Source organism: Meles meles, chromosome 7 (assembly GCF_922984935.1).
Source record: "Meles meles chromosome 7, mMelMel3.1 paternal haplotype, whole genome shotgun sequence".
NCBI classification, from domain to species: domain Eukaryota; kingdom Metazoa; phylum Chordata; class Mammalia; order Carnivora; family Mustelidae; genus Meles; species Meles meles.
Genome location: NC_060072.1, coordinates 136092229 through 136113144, shown reverse-complemented (window position 1 = coordinate 136113144; position 20916 = coordinate 136092229). Strand labels below are relative to the sequence as shown.

The following is a 20916-nucleotide window of genomic DNA, read 5'->3' as shown; positions in this document are numbered from 1 at the left end:
ACAAACCCCAAAAACCCCTAACTCGTGGGGCGCCTGGGTGCCTCAGTTGGTTAAGCGACTGCCTTTAGCTCAGGTCATGAACCCAGGGTGCTGGGATGGAGCCCACATCTGGCTCCTTGCTCAGCAGGGAGCCTGCTTCTCTCTCTCCTTCTACCTGCTACTCCACCTGCTTGTGCTCTCTCTGTCAAATAAATAAAAATTCTTTAAAAAAAAACCCAAAAAACCAAAAAACAAAACCTAACTCATCCCCTTCTTTCCATAACCATTGTCCCCACTTTAGTGGTGCATTATCCCCCTCCAGGATTACTGCAATAACATCCTTAACAGAAAACACCTCCGCTCTTGCCCTTCTAATTCTCCACAGAAGCCAGAGTGATCTACTGAAAATGTAAATCTGATCATGGCATTCTGTGCTTAAAAACATCCAATGGGGGGCGCCTGGGTGGCTCAGTGGGTTAAGCCGCTGCCTTCGGCTCAGGTCATGATCTCAGGGTCCTGGGATCGAGTCCCGCATCGGGCTCTCTGCTCAGCAGCAAGCCTGCTTCCCTCTCTCTCTCTGCCTGCCTCTCTGTCTACTTGTGATCTCTCTCTGTCAAATAAATAAAATCTTAAGAAAAAAAAACAAACAAACAATGGTTCCCAATACACTTAAAATGAAATCCAAAGTCCCTTCTTATTAGAGGTGCTTGGGTGGCTCAGTTGGATAGGCAGACAGTTAAGCATCTGCCTTCAGCTCAGGTCATGATCCCAGGATCTTGGGATGGAGCCCTGGATTGGATCAAGCCCTGCCTCCAATGGCCGGGCTCCCTACTCAACTCCCTGCTTAGGGAAGTGTCTGCTTCTCTTTCTTCCTCTGTCCCTCCCCCACTCTTTCACTCTTTCTCAAATAAATATACAAAATCTTAAAAAAAAAATTAGGTAAGGTACCTTATTATAACTTCCTCTATGATTTGCCTCACTGCTTCTCCCCCACCTCATTTCTGTCATCACACCATTTAATCAGTACATTCTAGCCACACTGGCCTTATTTTTGTTCCTCCAATCAGCTAAGCTCTTCCTTATCTCAGGACCTACAGATATCCTTGCAGATACTTGGGATAACTGTTTACTTCCATTCACTCTTTACCTAGCTAACTCCCATTTCATTTTTCTTCATATGTCCATCAAGATTCCACATTTGTTTTCTCCACCTGACAGGCACATTACTGATGCTCAATAAATAACTAACCACTTCATTTTCAATTACCCAGACAGTACTAGCCAAAAACAAAACAAACAAACAAAACAAAAAACCAAGAGAGTGGGGTTACACAAAGGAACGTAATTATATGCTGAAACTTAAAAGTGTTATAATTATTTTAAAATCTAAGTATGTCCAAAATGTATTTGCAAAACTGAGAACTCCAAAAAAAAAAAACAAAAAACAAAACAAAAAAAACTATCAAAATGTTGCCATCCAAAAAAGATGATTAACTGAACCAAGGACAACACATTGTCACAAGTGATTACTCCTGAAAGAAGATAATTAAGAACCCTGGGAATTTTTTTTTCTGCCCTATCTTTTGCTTTATGAAAAAAATGGGACAGGGGCTAAACAAAAATAGTAACGCAAGCAGTCAATAACTTAAAAATGTGTTTATTGGTCTTTTCTGGCCGAAAGAAAGAAAGAAAAAAAAGCAAGCAAGCAAGCATTCGTGGTACTCAAATTATTACAACACGTTTGAGTTAAATTCCATTTAAAAAGGAAAGAATTGGGTATTGGGGTTGTTAACAGTAAATCTCCGGAGAGGTGATAAGATAGAAAACATTACTTCCTCCCTTTACATCTAAGGCAAAGGCGTTTCCATCCTCACTCCGCACCCCCCACCCCAGAATGTCCGGCGCTGAACAATGCCTAATGGATTCTCTAGTAAAAATCCCACGCTATCAACTCGATAAACCAAGGTCTCCATCATTATCGGTCTCTGCTGCAGCGTCCACCTTCTACTCTCAGCGTAGCCGCTGATCCCTTCTTAATCCTAGGACTCGCTTTGGGTAGATCGCGTCCCTTCAAGGACCCCTAACGAGAAACAGCTTCTACAAAACGCAAACGGCAAGCAGCCGCGGGCAAGAAGGGAGGAAAAAGGGACCGATGCCAGACTCACCTGGGGCTGCACCGTACTCGACAGGGAAAACATCTCCTCCGGGCTCTCAGCAACCTCGCCAGCCTGCCGAAAGTGCCCCTCTGTCCACGGCTCGGCGGGGAGGTGCTGAGCCCTTCTTTCCTTTTCTTTTCCCCTCTCCCCTTAGCCCTTACTCTTCCTAGAAACAGAAAATGGCTTCCCCTTCTCACAGCTGCTGCAACGACAGACAATCTGCCCCGGAAGGTAAGGTTCCAACGCACCAGTACTTCCGGGGCAGGTGGGCAATGCTCGGGGGCTTACGTCTGCCGCCTCTCTTTTCCCGGACTGACGTATCTACTACCGCAGCTGAGGTCCCCTGGCCCCTAAAGTAGCTGATGTTCACGTTGAATGATACAAGTGCGGGATCCCCAAGCTCTCTGGCTGTATTTCTTTCTTTAAGGGGCGACAGCATCGACCCTCTTAAATCTTTCTTTGTACACCGAATTTATCAAACCTTCCAATATATTCTCCTTTTCCGACGGGGCCGTAAGGTACGATAAACTCTTTTGCTACAGTTTGGCTCTTTATCTTCCCCACAATAAATCGAAAATTCTTCCTGTTGGTTCTAATCCGCTTCAGGCCGGCAAGTTACATCGTGTTTGTATGTCGGATGACAGGGCCAGCCACCGGCTTCCTGCTCATCCAGTTTCTCCACATTCTCTGATTTGCACTAGCCAGACCGAACTGGCTTTCATTTCCCGCCAGGGTGCGAGGTCGCGAAGGACTGAAAACCAAACAAAACCAAACAAAGCAAAAGTGAGAGGAGGGCAGGGTCCCGTCAACCTCGATTGGAGGTCAAAAGAAACCTCAGTTCTGCGATCGAGATTTTAGTCCGAGTAGACCCTTTCTCTTGTAGGCCAAAGACTGTCTGTGCCTCCCCCATTATTACAAATGAAGGGATTGGGCCGCGGTCCCCGCCCTCGAAGAGTCTGTGGTTGGTTGGAGAATTTCCCAAGGTCCCCGCCCGCGCCTGCAAACAGATGACAGGGGCGGGGCTGCGCTGGGGGCGGGGCTGTGCTGGGCTCGGCGCAGCGAGCGCCACAACGCGGTGGCGTCACTGACGGCGGAGTGCGTGGGCGGGGTCTTACTTTGAACTCAGTTGGCGGGAGTTGTGGCTCGGAAAGGGGCCTTGGCTGATGCAGCAGGCTTCTCTCCGGGCTGGCTTACGATGGAGCCCACTGCGGGAAGCGAGAAGGAGAGTGAAGGAGACGCGGTTAAAGGGGAGTGCGTGAATAGGATCCCAGTGCCAAGACCTCCCTCCATTGAGGAATTCACCATAGTGAAGCCCATTAGCCGTGGCGCCTTTGGGAAGGTGTATCTCGGGCAGAAAGGCGGCAAGTTGTACGCAGTGAAGGTAAGAAGTCGGGGAGAAAAGAAAGGGAAAGAGTCTGGACCTTCGGCCCTCTTTCCTGCCTCCGAGTTGGGCAGGCCCCAGGGCCGCAGGAGCCTATAGAGCGCTGTGACATGACTTTTTACTTGGGGTGACTTGAGCGCCGGCAGGCTGGGTGTCTCGCCTCTGCCCCGCCCTTCCTTTCACTCCGCCAATGCTTAGGAGACGCCAGGATTTCTGAATCATGTTTACCATCCCGACCTTTACCGGGATTAAGTTGGAAACATTAAATTTGAAACAATTATTTAAAGACTAAACTGAAACATGTTAGAACATGTCACTCCTTTATCCTTGCAGCAGCATATATCACTAGGAAAACCCTCAAGAGCTTTCAGTGTATTTTAGCCTCTCCTGGCCTCCCTTGGTCCTCACCCACTCCATAGTTTGGGATTACTCTCAATTTCAGCATTGAGTGAACACGAGAAAGGAAAGAAACCAGCACTCTGAGTTCTGATGCATTTTCACCTTCCTTGCTATGTGAATATCTATCAGGTATCTTGGAATTGTACTTGCCTGACTTTGAACAGTCCTCTCCGCCTAAGGGCTTCAACACTGAATCTTCTGTATTTCCTCTCTACGTTTAAGAAAATCACCTTCATCGCTGTCATTCAGGCCAGAAACTTGAGTCACTTTAACTTTCTTCTACTTCATTTGTATAACCAGTGCCTCAGCTAGTCCTGTCAATTCTATCTCATATTCCTTCTTACCATCCCTTCCATCCCATTCCCAAGACTACCAAAATACAGGACTTCATTTTTTCTTTGTTTTCATCGTCCTCCCTCCCACTTTTCCCACCTCTTACCTTCTTAAAAGTACAAGTCAATTTCTGGTAAATTACAGTTTGGGTAACTATCACCGTAATCTGATTTTAGAATAAATCCATCACTCTAAAAATATCTACTGCCTGTCTTCAGTACCTTGCCCTTAACACCTCTGGCCCCAAGATACCAGCAATCTACTTTCTATTTCTACAGATTTGCCTTTTGTCTACGTTGCATGTAAATGGAATCTTACAACATATAGTCTTTTGCATCTGGGTTTTTTGTTTTTGTTTTTACCAGTGTTTTTGAGATTCATCAGACCTTCATTTACATACCTAGTCTATTGGAGTAGACCCCTAAGTAGAATCGCTAGTTTTTTCATCCACTCCTTAGGCTGTGGCTTGCAAGCTAAAGTCCAAACTTCTTAGGAAAGCAATCATACGGTGCCTAAGTGTCTCAGTCAGTTGAGCGCTCAGGTCTTGATCCCAGAGTCCTGGGATGAAGCCGCATACCGCTTCGCTCCTCTTCAAACCTTACCTGACCTTTGAGACCCACTCCATTGAAATTAATTTCTCCTTGCTTCATATGTTCTATCAATTTTTTGCTTTTCTTTCTACTCTATTTCCTAATCAGTCATTATCAGTTGTCGAAATAAAAATACCAATTCAGGGGCGCCTGGGTGGCTCAGTGGATTAAGCCGCTGCCTTCGGCTCAGATCATGATCTCAGGGTCCTGGGAGCAGGGAGCCTGCTTCCTCCTCTCTCTCTGCCTGCCTCTCTGCCTACTTGCGATCTCTCTCTCTCTGTCAAATAAATAAAATTTTAAAATCTTAAAAAAAAACCAATTCATTTTTTTGATGAATATTTGTTGAGTATCTCATTTGTGTGTAGGGTCTAGGGTCCAGTGTTGCACAAAAACAAACATGCCTTCACAGAGCTTCCAATCTAGTGGAATGACAGGTAAAATCAAGTAAAAAATATAAAAAATCATGTAGACTGGCTTTGTCAATTTCCCTCAGTTTTCTTATGCAAAGTATATAAGGCTGGAATTTATAGTGTATTAATTATACACATTAATATTGATTTTATTACTCTTAATGAGTCCTTGGAAGAAATGTGTCTTTTAATCTTTCTGACAATTGATCTCAATGTTACTGACTGTTCAGTTTAGTGCTCCAATCTTAATACAGATTATATTACAGTTTTGCTTCTGTACCAGTTACCTGGCAACTTGAAAAGAGTACTTTGTTATTTTCTGTAAGACTGCATTTGAGATTGTTAACTTTCAGTAGTTTTAACTATTAAGGTTTTTTTTCCTAGGCAAACAAACTTCCGATATTCTTCCTCTTTCTGATTCAATTCCCACCCATCAAAGAATCAGAAGTTAAAGAAAATTTATTAGCTCCTAATTATCTGTGCCTAGGTTCCTGATTATCTGGGGGCTTATTAGGAACATTACTACCTTTGAATTTGTTATAAGACTAGTAGGATGGAACTATTTTTCTACTAATATGTAGGGCACTGGGGGAGCATGTGTTTACTTCTTTCTCCTTCTCAAAAGGGATGTGATGCCACTTGATGCTGAAATAAGCAGTTCTCTTGAAGAAATTTTAGTTCCGTTTACCATATTAGTTCTTCTTCTGACCGTTTCCTGAGGGCGATGACATCTATGTTCTCTCTCTCTCTCTCTGGTTTTGCTTTCACAAACGCGATTCTGAAACCTGAGAACAGTTTTGTAATAAAAAAACTAAAATGACTATATTGTTATGTTGTCTACCATAGGTTGTCAAAAAAGCAGATATGATCAACAAAAATATGACTCATCAGGTACAAGCTGAGAGGGATGCCTTAGCCCTAAGCAAAAGTCCTTTCATTGTCCATTTGTACTATTCACTACAGTCAGCAAACAATGTCTACTTGGTAAGTAATTAATTTTACATTTTTTTCGTCGTTTAGCAATCACCAAATTCATTGAATGAAGAATACAGTTGAAGTGGTAGGCGTGGCATTTGGCTGGCTCAGCCAGTAGAGCATCCAACCCTTGATCTCAGGGTTGTGAATTCAAGCCCCTCATTGGGTGTAGAGATTACTTAAAAATTATTTTCTTAAGATTATTTATTTATTTATTTCACAGAGAGAGAGCGAGAGATCACAAATAGGCGGAGAGACAGGCAAAGAGAGAGGGGGAAGCGGCTCCCCGCTGAGCAGAGAGCCTGATGCGGGGCTCAATCCCAGGACCCTGAGATCATAACCTGAGCCAAAAGCAGAGGCTTAACCCCCTGAGCCACCCAGTCGCCCCCAAAATAAATTTTTAAGGTGTGCGTCGGTGGCTTGGTGGGTTAAGCATCTGCCTTCGGCTCAGGTCATGATCCCAGGGTCCTGGGTTCAAGCCCCGCATCATACTCCCTGATCAATGGAGAACCTGCTTCTCTCTCTCCCTCTGCCTGCTGCTACCCTGCTTGTGCGCTTTCTCTCCCTCTTCCTCTATGTCAAATAAATAAATAAATCTTTAAAAATATATATTTTTTAAAAAAAGAATTCCGTCTCTGTGTTTAGAGTACTTGGGTTTGAATTACAATTTTTGCACTTACTAGCTTTATGACTTTGACCAAGTTCCTGTAACTGTGTATGGGCCAGGGTTCTGTGGAGAAAAAGAACTAATAGAGAGAGAGATTATGTGTGTGTGTGTGTGTGTGTGTGTAGGGTGAGGATTTAAGGAATTGTTCTATGGGATAGTCATGGTTGGCAAGTCTGTAATCTTGCAGTGTAAGCCAGCAGACTGTAGACCCAGGGAAGAGTTGATGATGTTCATTTCATCATAATTGATTTGCCTTCAGGAGTGGAATCCCTTTATCCTTGATATGCTAAAGCTCTCTGTAAGTCTGTGGAACATAACTGTGGGACACTTTAACTTTTTGCTATATCAAAAGCTTGAAACTGAACAGAACATGATATCCAGCTTCAAGCTGTACACCTGAAAATTCAGGATAGATTATAAAAATAGAGTCTAAAACTCTTTTGGTACCTGATGGTTAAATCCATTTCTAGTCTTTCAGTAAATCTGTGAGTATATTTAGACTGACATTAAATGTGGCTTCAAAGATTTAATGGGAAGACTAGAAAACTTTGGAGAATAAGAAGTTTTTCTAGGACAGTGGTGAGCACTTTTTTTTCATTTGGACTAATTCAGGATCAATAAAACTTTTTTTAAACAGTTTTAAGTACATGAACTATGATCATATTATACTATTGTTTTATACGGTGGTCTCATCCTTTCTTATGGCTACACAGAATTACATGGATTTATTAAGGAATTCCATAATTTTTATAACAAATGCCCTATTAATGAGTTGGTTTGGGTTCTTTGACTATTCTAAACAACACTCAAAAAATAAAATAAACAACACTCCAACGAATAGCTTAGCATGAATGGTAGTAGCTGGTTGTAATGACCTTCTCTGTAAGCGACAAGATCTGGCAATACTATGGGGAAGGATATTGAAGCAAAGACACAAATTTGTATTGAGGGAATTCACCCTCAGGATAACATTAAGGGCAGCCCTTCAGGAGACTCCCTAGGTTCTAAGAAACCCAGAGATGTGGGTCTACTTTTTATAGGACGATTCACTGTCTGACAGTGTTGAAAAAAATAGAGTAGCAGTAAGAAGGTGAAAACCAAATACTATAAGAATAATTAACTTTCCACTTTTTTAAGCCTGTGGTAAGCCAAATCTAGCCCACTGTTTCTGCACAGCCTGTGAGCTGAGAATAGTTTTGGCATTTTTTACATGTTGAAAAAAATCGAAAGAAGAGTAATACTTTGTGATAAGTGAAAACTATATGAAATTTGAATTTCAGTGACTAAATACATCTTATTGGAGGACAGCCACATTCTTTGTTTACTTATTGTCTATGGCTGCTCTTGGGCTACAACAGAAGATTGAGGTAGTTGCCACACAGACCATATGGCTTGCAAAGCCTAAAATATTTACTATCTGGCTCTTCATAGAAAAAGAAGGAAACATTGACATATTCCATTCCCAAAGAAGGTAGGGGACTATTTAATCACACACGGCATACAGAACAGTATGTAGTAAAGGCATTAGAGAGCACCAGGAAGACTTAAAGGATTAAAACAATATCCTGTTAGTTTCAGGTGTAAATCATAGTGATTCCATATTTTTATACATTATGAAATGAGCCCCACAATAAGTCTAGTTACCATCTGTCACCAATGTTATTGCAGTGTCATTGGCTATATTTCCTGTGCTGTACTTTTTTCATCCCTGTAACTTAAGTATTTTATAACTTTTTTTTAGAGGGGACAGGGGCAGAGGGAAAGAGAGAATCTTAAGCAGGCTCCATGCCCAGCACAGAGCCCAACACCAAACTCGATTTCACGACCCTGAGATCATGACCTGAGCTGAAACTGAGAGTCGGCCACTTAACTGACTGAGCCACCCAGGCACCCCATAACATCTTTATAGAAAGAACAAATATAACATAAGTTCATGCTGAAATTTCCAATTCAGTGGGAAATCATGGAATTTTACCCAGCATCTTTTAAAAAATATATATAACAGATAAAAATATTTTGAAACAATTTATTTTTACCCTGACAATCTAGGTTCCTAAAAACATTAATGTAATTACTTGTTTGCTTTTTTAAAAAAATATTTTATTTATTTATTTGACAGAAATCACAAGTAGGCAGAGAGGCAGGCAGAGAGAGAGGAGGAAGCAGGCTCCCTGCAGAGCAGAGAGCCCGATGTGGGGCTCAATCCCAGGACCCTGGGATCATGACCTGAGCCGAAGGCAGAGGCTTTAACCCACTGAGCCACCCAGGTGCCCCACGTTTGCTTTAACTTATAACATTATATATTTAATATTTTCAAAATAACAATATCAATATTGTTTTACTAACACTAAAACACCTAGAGTCAATTTAGGACTTTTTTTTCCTGTTCTTTTTGTCCTTGGGATATAGTATCAAAATTCTGGTTTTTGAAGTCACTTGAAATCATTTCTGCTTGGTTATGAAACTTGAGATGGTGCTAGGGTCACTTGTTCCCCTTTTGTATCATAGATTTCTACTTAAAAAAGGGAATCCATAAAAGTACTAGAAGAAGGAGTGGCGCCTGGGTGGCTCAGTGGGTTAAGCCTCTATCTTCAGCTCAGGTCATGATCCCAGGTTCCTGGGATCAAGCCCTGCATCAGGCTCTCTGCTCAGCAGAGGGCCTGCTTCCCCCTCTCTCTCTGCCTCCCTCTCTGCCTACTTGTGATCTCTCTCTCTCTCAAGTAAATAAATAAAATCTTAAAAAAAAAAAAGAAGAAGAAGAAGAAGAAGTACCAGAAGAAGGGGGCACCTGGATGACTCAGTCAGTTAAGCGTCTTCCTTCCACTCAGGTCATGATCCCAAGGTCCTGGGATTGAGCCCCATCTGTCTCCTTGCTCAGTGGGGAGTCTGCTTCTCCCTCTCCCCCTATCCCTGTTCATACTCTCTCTCTCTCTCATGTGCTCTCAACAATAAATAATATAAAATCTTTCCCAAAAAAAGTATTAGAAGGAAACTGATGTGAACATTTTTATAATCATGAATTGATACAGGTCTTACTAAGTACAAAATAAAACATTTTGATACAAAATACCATTTGCATAGTCAAATAACAAGTCTGGAGAAAATATTGTTCAGAAAAATACAGAAAAGTCTAATTTTACTACTATGTAAACAGATTTTATACATCAATAAGAAAGAATTAAATACCTGAGTAGAAAAATGAGCAAAGAATAGAAGTGATTCACAAAAGACACATGAAAGACCAAAAATAGGAGCACCTGGCTGGCTCAGTCAGTGGAACATGTGATTCTTGATCTAGGGGTTGTGGGGTCAAGCCCCACACTGGGTGTAGGGATTACTTAAAAATAAAATCTTTTTTTAAAAAGTGTAAAGATCCAAAATCTCCCTACAAGTGAATAAACATCTAAACAAGTCCTTTTGTTCTTAGATTGACAAAGAGGAAAAAGGATCAATAATTATTGTTGACGAGGACATAAGAAACATTCTTATGAGCTCAAATGCAGTATGTTTACTTATTTATTTACCTACCACTGAAATATAAACTCTTCAGTGAAGAGACATTTTATTCTTGCTTATATTTCCAGTGCTGGCACAGTGTGTAGCATAGACTTGGGGCTTAGTAAATGTTTTAATGATATCATCAACAAAAACTGACTATCTCGATATACCAGGGAAACTACTGACCTAAAGAGGAAAGAAAGGACTTTGTTTTATGAAGGTCTTACTAGGCAGTATTTTATACCTTAAAACTATACAGTTTTATACCTTAAAACTATACAGATTTTTAAGAATAATGACAGTGCATGTAAAAGGAATCGTAGAGCTTTGCAACCACCTAGCAATATTGGAGTCAGACAAGAAATCATCTGTGGTCACATGACCTAAGATCAGTGCTTGAAATTTGTTGGGAAACAGGTTATTTACATACACTCAACATACTTCCTCCATTACTTATTAATTACCAGGGGGTTAAAAAAAAGTACTTCATTGGAGAAATCTGGAAGTCACCACCTGAACTAAGTGATCAAAGTCAACATGCCCAGTAACGGAGCATGCTGACAGTAGTTGTCTCATCTGGTGAGAGTGTCTCTAAGAACGAGTCGACATTACTTACCTAGAATTCCTGCCAAAAATGCAAACCTGAATTGAACAGTGAGGAAATGATCAGATGTCAGGAAAGACTGCCCCCCTCAACAAGGCAAAAATCTGTCCCAGATTAAAGGAGACTAAAGGGATATGATAACTAAATGCCATGGAGGTCCTGGCTAGGGCAGGGTGGTAAGAAATCTTATCAAGGACATTTATTTAGATACTCAGAGAAATTTGAATACAGACTATCAATTAGATAATAGTGTTAGTGTTAAATTCCTTGAATTTTATTATGCTGTAGTTAGGTAAGAATATTCTTGTTAGGAGATACATGACAAAGAATTTTGTGATGACAGGTCATGATCTCTTCAACTTTATTCTCCGGTTATTTAGCAAAAACTTTAAAGCTATAAATATCATTTGTTAATGTTGCCACACTTTGAAACTGTTTAGTCTGAATAAAAATCATGCATTTAAGATATTTATGCTAATGATCATGTTCCTTTGTTTATTATGTAATATAATTATATTATTAACAAACATGTATTTTATATTCATACATGTGGAGAGGAAGAAAGCAAATGGGCAAAATGCACACAGTGGGTGGATCTAGATGAAGAGTACATGGGACTGTGCTTATACCTTTCTGTACGTCTGAATTTTTATTCAGATTAAGCAGTTCAAATTCAATTTAAAAAAAATATATGGCAGGGCGCCTGGATGGTTCAGTGGGTTAAGCCGCTGCCTTCGGCACAGGTCATGATCTCGGGGTCCTGGGATCGAGTCCCACATCGGGCTCTCTGCTCAGCAGGGAGCCTGCTTCTCTCTCTCTCTCTCTCTCTTTCTCTCTCTCTGCCAGTCTCTCTGCCTACTTGTGATCTCTCTCTCTGTGTCAAATAAAATCTTTAAAAAATATATATATATATGGCGACATGAGCAAACTTGGTATTAATGTGTACTGAGTAGATCAAGAAAATGTATCTGGGGGCGCCTGGGTGGCTCAGTGGATTAAGCCGCTGCCTTCGGCTCAGGTCATGATCTCAGGGTCCTGGGATCGAGCCCCGCATCGGGCTCTCTGCTCCGCAGGGAGCCTGCTTCCTCCTCTCCCTCTGCCTGCCTCTCTGCCTACTTGTGATCTCTGTCTGTCAAATAAATAAATAAAATCTTTAAAAAAAAAAAGAAAATGTATCTGTTACAGAGCCATGCTAAAAATAGATAACTATAACACTCAAAAATTGTTTCTAAGGTAATCAAATCATACTGTTTTTATTTTATAACATTTGTATTCCTTTTTGATAGGTAATGGAATATCTTATTGGTGGCGATGTCAAGTCTCTCCTACATATATATGGTTATTTTGATGAAGAAATGGCCGTGAAATATATTTCTGAAGTAGCCTTGGCTCTAGACTATCTTCACAGACATGGAATCATCCACAGGTAAAGACTGGCTTTTCTACAAACTATTAGTTAAACATAATTTTTTTGCCTTTTACAAACTATTAGTTAAAACCGCAGATAATCAAATTATATATTAAATATTTGAGTTTGAAATATTTACATAAGCATTTGCCCATATAAAGTTTGGTAGTAACTAGTGTGAGTTTAAAAATTCCATCAACTTGAGGCACCTGTGTAACTCAGTGGGTTAAGCATCTGCTTTCAGCTCAGGTCATGATCCCAGGGTCCTGGAAACGAGCCCCACATCAGGCTCCCAGCTCAGTGGGGAGTCTGCTTCTCCCTCTCCCTCTGCCCCTCCTCCTGCTCATGCTCTCTCTCTCTTTCTCTCATAAATAAATAAAATCTTTTTTTTTTTAAGATTTTATTTATTTATTTGACAGAGAGAGATCACAAGTAGACAGAGAGGCAGGCAGAGAGAGAGAGGGAAGCAGGCTCCCTGCTGAGCAGAGAGCCCGATGCAGGACTCGATCCCAGGACCCTGAGATCATGACTTGAGCCGAAGGCAGCGGCTTAACCCACTGAGCCACCCAGGCGCCCAAATAAAATCTTTTTTAAAGAGTAAATAAAAGCACTAAGTTTTTAAAAAATGTATACATTCCATCAATTCTTGTTTCATCTCCCCTCCCTGTGCTTTGAATATGTTGCTTTGAACATGGGTACACCATTTTGTTGTGAAGAATATTGAATCTTTTTTCCACCCTCTTACCATACATACAGAAGTGTTATATTTTGGGGTGCTAGGTGGCTCAGTTGTTAAGCGTCTGCCTTTGGCTCAGGTCATGATATCTGTATTCTATGATTGAGCCCCGCATCAGGTTCCCTGCTCAGTGAGCCTGCTTCTCCCTCTCCCTCTGCCTGTTGCTCCCCCTGCTGTTCGATCTCTCTCTCTCTCTTTTTCTTTCTTTCAAATGAATAAAATCGTAAAAAATAAACTTATTTATTTAAATAAAAAGGGCTATATTTTATAATGCCACCTGATTTGCGGTGTTATAATCTGTGCAAAGGAAGTCATGTTCTAAGTGGCTCTTTTCTATTAAGGTGTAATCTTACCCTCCATGAAAGAGGTAAGTCTGATTTTGGTATAGCCTGAAGTTTATTTTATCTAATGAGGTTTATTTGTTATAATGGGCTATCTACTGAATAATGCCAAAGATAATCTAGTATTAGATCTGTTAACTTTCTCGTTGGTTCAAATATACAGAAGATAGTTTACTTTTGAGAGTTGTTTTTTGCACTCTCAAAGCCAACAGTAAGTGCCTTGTTTTAGTGAAAATAAATAGAGTTTGAGTCTTCTGAAATTTCTGGGTTTTCCCCTGCTAATTCTACATCAACACTAGCTCTTTTTTAATTGTCTACTATTTGTTTTTTGTATGTGCAGGGATTTGAAACCAGACAACATGCTTATTTCTAATGAAGGTCATATTAAACTAACAGATTTTGGCCTTTCCAAAGTTACTATGAATAGAGGTAAGAAAAATAGCAGGTAAGTACATTTTTAAAAACCCAACAACTACTTGCTGTTAACTTACACTATTTTGTTCGTTTATAATGCTAAAATTTGATGATTATTTGTTCCAAAAAAGACTAGAAAGGTATAATGGTATTTCCTTTCAATTGAAGATGAAAAATGAAAAAAAGGGGCACCTGGGTGGCTCAGTGGGTTAAGCCTCTGCCTTTGGCTGGGGTTGTGATCTCGGGGTCCTAGGATTGGGCCCATGTCAGGCTCTCTGCTTGGCGGGGAGCCTGCTTCCCCCTCTCTCTCTCTCTGCCTGCCTCTCTGCCTACTTGTGATCTCTGCCTGTCAATAAATAAATAAAATCTTTAAAAAAAAAAAAGAAAAAGAAAAATGGGAGAAAAAAAAGGATGAGAAATGGAAATAATCATTCCTAAATCATCAAGGACGTTCAAAGTTCTTTGGATCTTCAAAGAGGAATTCAGAATTTCTGTTCTTCTAACTTTATGTCTACTGAAACCGGTTTGACCAATTAAACATCAGTGAAGTGACTAAACTAACTATAAAATGATAAACAGTGATACCTACAGAACTTATTCAAACTGACAGAACCACCTCCAAGACCTTGATAAACAAGGGCAAAGAAACTGAACACAATTCACACACACACGTATAGGGGAGCATATTAATTTCACTCCTGGTAATGAAAGAAATGCTAATTTAAAAAATAATAAATGAATCATTTCACTGTTAAACTAGGCAAAAAAAGAAAAAAGAGAGAGAGGGAGAGAGAACTGAAGATCTAAAATTAATGAGACTGCAAAACCACAGTTAGTTTTTCCAGAAACATTGTAAATTAGCACAGTGCTTTCCAAAGGTTATCTACCAATGAGTTTTAAGAAACAAAAGAGTTTAGGATGCCTGGGTGGCTCAGTTGGTTAAGCAACTGCCTTCAGCTGGGGTCATGATCCTAGAGTCCTGGGATAGAGTCCTTTGTCGGGCTCCTCACTCAGCAGGGAGTCTGTTTCTCCCTTTGACCATCCCCCTGTCATACTCCCTCTCTCGCTCTTGCTCTCGCTCTCACTCTCAAATAAATAAATAAAATTAAGAATTTAAGAAAAGAAACAAAAGAGTTTAATTCTTTTTGACCTAGTTAGTCTATCTTAGAATTTTTCTAAGAAAATGGTTCAAGAGAACAAAATATATGAATAAAATTTTATAGCAGCATTGTTTCTAATAGGGAGAAACTAGAAATTACTTGAGTTTATCATAGAAACAGTTTATCATAGAAACATGGAGATGTTTCTATGATTGAGAGCTTACCGACTTGGTAGCATATTAACTTATCTATTAAAATGGTAGCAGATAGAAATAAATGAACAGGAGAGCACAAAATTGGGCTTATAAATTATAAACCACAGGATTATAATTATTTGAAAATAAATACACACCTATAATTCTTTATTTTCAAGTACACATTTCAAAAGTTTTGAATACCTAAGGATTTTCATTTAGTTTGATAAAATTTGACCTGAGCTGATGGGGGCTATTTATGGTTTTTATTAGTCCCATTTCACTACTCAGATTCTTCCCAGCAGTAATAATAATATTTGAGTACAGATGGCTAGATGAGATGCCACTAGAGATGTTCCTTACTATACAGTATACTGGATATTTACCCAAAGAAAACAAAAGTACTAATTTGAAAAGATAAGGTGCATCCTTATGTTGATTACAGCAGTATTTCCAATAGCCAAGATAGGGAAGAAATCCAAGCGTCCATCTATAGATGAATTGATAAAGAAGATGTGGTGTGCAGACACACACACTAGGATATTACTCAGCCATAGAAAAGAATGAGGTCTGGGGTGCCTGGGTGGCTCAGTGGGTTAAAGCCTCTGCCTTCGGCTCAGGTCATGATCCTAGGGTCCTGGGATCAAGCCCCACATCAGGCTCTCTTCTCAGCAAGGAGCCTGCTTCCCCTCCTCTCTCTGCCTCCCTCTCTGCCTACTTGTGATCTCTCTCTCTCTCTCTCAAGTAAACAAATAAAATCTTTAAAAAAAGGAAAAAAAAAAAAAAAGAATGAGGTCTTGTCATTTGTGACAACACGGGCAGACCTAGAAGATACTATGCTAAATGAAAGAAGTCATACAGAAAGACAAGTACCCGATGATTTCACTTATATCCTGGAACCTAAAAACCAAAACAGATAAACAAAAAAAGTGGAGACAGACCCATTAATACAGAGAATAAACTGATGATTGTGGGAGAGAAAAGGCAAAAGGGCAAAATGGGTGAAAGGGAGTAGGAGACATAGGCTTCCACTATGGAATTATTACAGTTATGGATCTGTATTCCACATTATTCCAGTTATGGAATGAGTAAGTCATGAGGATGAAAAGTATAGGATAGTGAATATAGACAATAATATTGTAATAGTATTGTATGGTGACAGATAGTAGCTACACTTATGGTGAACATGGTATAACGTATAGAGTTGTTGAATCACTAGGTTGTGCACCGGAAACTAAGGTAAAATTGTGTGTCATATCTCAATAAAAAAAAACAAAAAAAAAACTAAAAAGATCACTATATATTCATCACATTACCTTTCTTTTTTTTTTAATTTTTTTAAATATTTTATTTAATTGACAGAGAGAAATCACAACTAGGCAGAGAGGCAGGCAGAGAGAGAGGAGGAAGCAGGCTCCCTGCAGAGCAGAGAGCCCAATGCGGGGCTCCATCCCAGGACCCTGGGATCATGACCTGAGCCGAAGGCAGAGGCTTTAACCCACTGAGCCACCCAGGCGCCCCTCATCACATTACCTTTCTAAAATCTAAACATTTTTAAATTGTGAGACAAATCTAACCCCCTGGGTTTCAGATAAGATATTGAAAAAGTCATAAATCTGATAAATTTTGTTATGGTGATACAACAGTTTAACATTTTTTATTCTATTTTTCTCCTATCTGATAATTTATTTAAAATTTGGCTCCCATAGGGAACCTGGTTGGCTCAGTTGGTAGAACACGCAACTCTTGATCTTGGGGTCATGAGTTCAATCCCCACACTGAGTAGTAGATAGCTTACATGAAAAATCAAAATAATAAAAATTTAAAAAAGAATTAAATTTGCCTCCCAAATAATTCTCTATTTGTATTAATATAAATAGTAATATGACAAACATCTTAAGTATACAGATTCCAAATTTGGTTTTTGTCTCTTTTTTTGATAGTATTAAGAAATCCGTAATATAAAATTTACCATTTTTTAAAAGTATACAGTTCAGTAGTATTAACTATATTTACATTGTTGTGCAACAGATCTCTAGAACTTTTTCATCTTGCAAAACTGAAACGCTATATTCTAAGTTCCCCTCCCCCCAGCCCCAGCAACCACAATTCTTTTTTCTGTATCTGTGAGTTTGATTACTTTAGGTACCTCACATAAGTAGAATTATAGGCTATTTGTCATTTTGTGACTGACTTATATCACTTAGCATAATGTCCTCAAGTTTCATCCATATCACAGCATGTAACAGAATTTCCTTCTTTTTAAAGGCTGAATAACATTCCGTTATATGTATATATGCCGCTTTTTTTTTTAAAGACTTATTTATTTGACAGAGAGAGAGATCACAAGTAGGCAGAGAGGCCTGCAGAGAGATGGCTGTGGTAGGCAGGCTCCCTGCTGAGCAGAGAGCCCGATGTGGGGCTCTATCCCAGGACCCTGAGATCATGACCTGAGCTGAAGACAGAGGCTTAACCCGCTGAGCCACCCAAGTGCCCCTATATGCCACTTTTTTTTATCTATTTATGTGTTAGTGGACGTTTGGGTTGCTTCTCCTGACTACTGTGAATTATGCAATGAACATGAGTGTATAAATCTCTCTTATAGACCCTGCTCTCAATTCTTATCTATATATAGTCGGTAGTGGAATTCCTGGGTCATATAGTGATTCTATTTTTAATTTTTTGAGGAGCCTCTATTGTGTTTTTCATAGTGGTTCCACATAGTGGAGGATACTGATCCTGGAGTTGTGAGTTCAATTCCCACACTGAGTGTAGAGATTAATTAAAAATAAAATCTTTAGGGATGCCTGGGTGGCTCAGTTGTTAGCCATCTGTCTTCAGCTCAGGTCATGGTCCCAAGATCCTGGGATCCAGCCCTGCATCAGTCTCCCTGCTCAACAGGGGGCCTACTTCTCCCTCTCCCATTCCCCCTGCTTGTGTTCCCTCTCTCACTCTCTCTCTCTCTCTGTCAAAAAAATAAAATATTTTAAAATAATAATAAAATAAAATCCTTTTTAAAGAAAGTCTGACACCACATAGAATATCACACTTTTCCTACCGTTTGTGGGGGGTGTTGTGTGATTATTTTTTTAATTATTTTTTAAGGAGCGCCTGGGTGGCTCAGTCAGTTGGGCATCTGCCTTCGGCTCAGGTCATGATCCCAGGGTCCTGGGTTTGAGCCTCGAATAAGGTTTCCTGCTCACTACTACTCCTGCCTGCCACTCCCCCTACTTGTGCATTCTCTCTCTGTCTCTCTCTCTGTGAAGTAAATAAAAAAAAAAATCTTGAAGTAAATAAATAAATAAATTATATAAAGTTTTAACGTAATCTCTATACCTACGTCGGGCTCTAATTCGTGACCCAGAGATCAGGAGTCGTATGCTCTACTGCCTGAGCCAGCCAGCACCCACCATTTTTGATATCTAAAGAAAACAGTACCTTGGGGCGCCTGGGTGGCTCAGTGGGTTAAGCCTCTGCCTTCGGCTCAGGTCATGATCCCAGGGTCCTGGGATCGAGCCCCACATCAAGCTCTCTGCTCATCAGGGAGCCTGCTTCCCCTCCTCTCTCTCTGCCTGCCTCTCTGTCTGCCTCTCTGTGCATACTTGTGATCTCTGTCTGTCAAATAAATAAAATCTTAAAAAAAAAAAAAGAAAAGAAAACAGTGCCTTATGGGTGAATGTTGAATTATTTTACAAAGTTCTGTATCAATTTCTATCTTCACCTATACTTACACATGTTAGTTAACAGGAGAGCCCATAATTTGTACTAATTCCTTAAATAGATTGTGATGTTGGAATTTAATTTATATTCCTAATATTCCTTCTTAATTTTTCTTACCACATCCTCTTCTAGTGTTTGATTTATCAAGAATTATTTTGTTGCCAGTTAGATAATACTCTTGTTTAGTGACTGAGTACTCCCTAATTTAGGTCATTACACTATGTTCTATTCATTCCAGAGCAAGACTCTGTTCTATCAAAATTTCATGATTTCAATCCGTTGCTTTTTTTAAATAGGGAAAAATTTATCTTTTTTTTTTTTTTAACCCCTTTCATCCATTTCTCCTGTCCCCAACCCTTGCTTTTGGCATCCACCAGTCTGTTCTCTGTACCTGTAAGCTTAGTTTTGTTGTTTTTTAAGATTACATAATAATAGAGATCATACATTATTTGTCTTTCTCTTTCTGCTTGGTTGTGTACTTTTATTCTGTGGCATGGTGGCTTCTCTGGATATGTTCATCTTACATAAGCCAGTATTATAGATAATGTGGAGGACAAAGTTCAGAACAGATGATTTTCGACTAGTAAGTCAATGACATTGAAGTTTTTGAAGAATTTCATATATTTTTCCTTCCATACACAGACATCAACATGATGGATATCCTTACAACACCATCAATGGCTAAACCTAGACAAGATTACTCAAGAACACCAGGACAAGTGTTATCTCTCATCAGCTCTTTGGGATTTGTAAGTACTTGATTAGAAAAAAAAGTCACATAACATGCCCTTTCATGATTGCCATTTAAAATTTAATCCTTTTTTTAGGGGCGCCTGGGTGGCTCAGTGGGTTAAAGCCTCTGCCTTTCGCTCAGGTCATGATCCTAGAGTCCTGGGATCGAGCCCCACATCGGGCTCTCTGCTTGGCAGGGAGCCTGCTTCCTCCTCTCTCTCTCTCTGCCTGCCTCTCTCCCTACTTGTGATCTCTATCTGTCAAATAAATAAATAAAATCTTAAAAAAAAAATAAAATAAAATAAAATTTAATCCTTTTTTTAAATAAATGTTCAAAATAAATTTAAGTATCAAGCATGTTGAGTTACTTTAATATTATCTAGTTAGGTGGTATAACAGTTTATGTATTTAGGTGGTATTTTTGTAGAGGTAAATCTTAGCATTTGTTTTTGTTTTTCTCTCTTTAATAGTACACACCAGTTGCAGAAAAAAACAAAGACTCGGCAAATATTCTTTCAACCAATGTATCTGAAACATCGCAGCTTTCTCAAGGACTAGGTTGTCCTATGTCTGTAGATCGCAAGGATACTACTCCTTACTCTAGCAAACTACTAAATTCATGTGAGTATAAAAGAAAAAGTAGTTTATTCCATTTATGTGTCTTTTGAGGAAAAAAGTGTTTTTTAATTTTTAAATTTCTAGTATGTGTATGAAATACAAATACATGAACAATCTGTGGCATTCCTATATTTCCTCTTGTAAATGCCATTTTTGACACAGATTGTTACAGATCTTTTTTTTTTTTTTAAATAAAGATTTTATTTTTATTTTAAGTAATCTCTATACCTAACATAGGCCTGGAATTTACAACCCCAAGATCAAGAGTCACATGCTCAACTGACTGAACGAAGCTGGTGCTTAAAGACTTAAAGACTTAGATCTTTCAGTCAATCGATTAAAATCCCTAGCTAGGGGCGCCTGGGTGGCTCAGTGGATTAAGCCGCTGCCTTCAGCTCAGGTCATGATCTCAGGGTCTTGGGATCGAGTCCCGCATCGGGCTCTCTGCTCGGCAGGGAGCCTGCTTCCCTCTCACTCTCTCTGCCTGCCTCTCTGCCTACTTGTGATCTCTCTCTGTCAAATAAATAAATAAAAAATCTTAAAAAAAAAAAAAATCCCTAGCTAATGAGAGATCCTTCAGTTAGCTTGGTATTAGAATGATCATTGGGTAAGTTTCATTGTACTGGGTCTATAGAAATCTTTATGTAGAGAATATATATAT

At 39.6% G+C, this 20916-nt stretch overlaps 2 protein-coding genes across 5 annotated transcripts in view; one reads left to right on the top strand and one right to left on the bottom strand.

Moving 5' to 3' along the window:
• Positions 1 to 2324, bottom strand: part of YME1L1 (YME1 like 1 ATPase) — a 51898-nt gene extending 49574 nt beyond the window's left edge. Inside the window, exon 1 of the mRNA XM_046011086.1 lies at positions 2145 to 2324. Within this exon, the coding sequence (XP_045867042.1) occupies positions 2145 to 2177 (33 nt within the window). The 5' untranslated portion in view covers positions 2178 to 2324. The remainder of the gene's footprint in view (positions 1 to 2144) is intronic.
• Positions 2325 to 3281: 957 nt separating this feature from the next.
• MASTL (microtubule associated serine/threonine kinase like) overlaps positions 3282 to 20916 on the top strand; it is a 34346-nt gene continuing 16711 nt past the window's right edge. For all 4 annotated transcript variants that reach the window (XM_046011085.1, XM_046011083.1, XM_046011084.1 and 1 more), the window contains exons 1-6: positions 3282 to 3516; positions 6095 to 6232; positions 12279 to 12418; positions 13818 to 13906; positions 19548 to 19654; positions 20108 to 20258. In XM_046011085.1, coding sequence (XP_045867041.1) covers positions 3331 to 3516; positions 6095 to 6232; positions 12279 to 12418; positions 13818 to 13906; positions 19548 to 19654; positions 20108 to 20258 — 811 coding nt within the window. In that variant the 5' untranslated portion in view covers positions 3282 to 3330. The remainder of the gene's footprint in view (positions 3517 to 6094; positions 6233 to 12278; positions 12419 to 13817; positions 13907 to 19547; positions 19655 to 20107; positions 20259 to 20916) is intronic.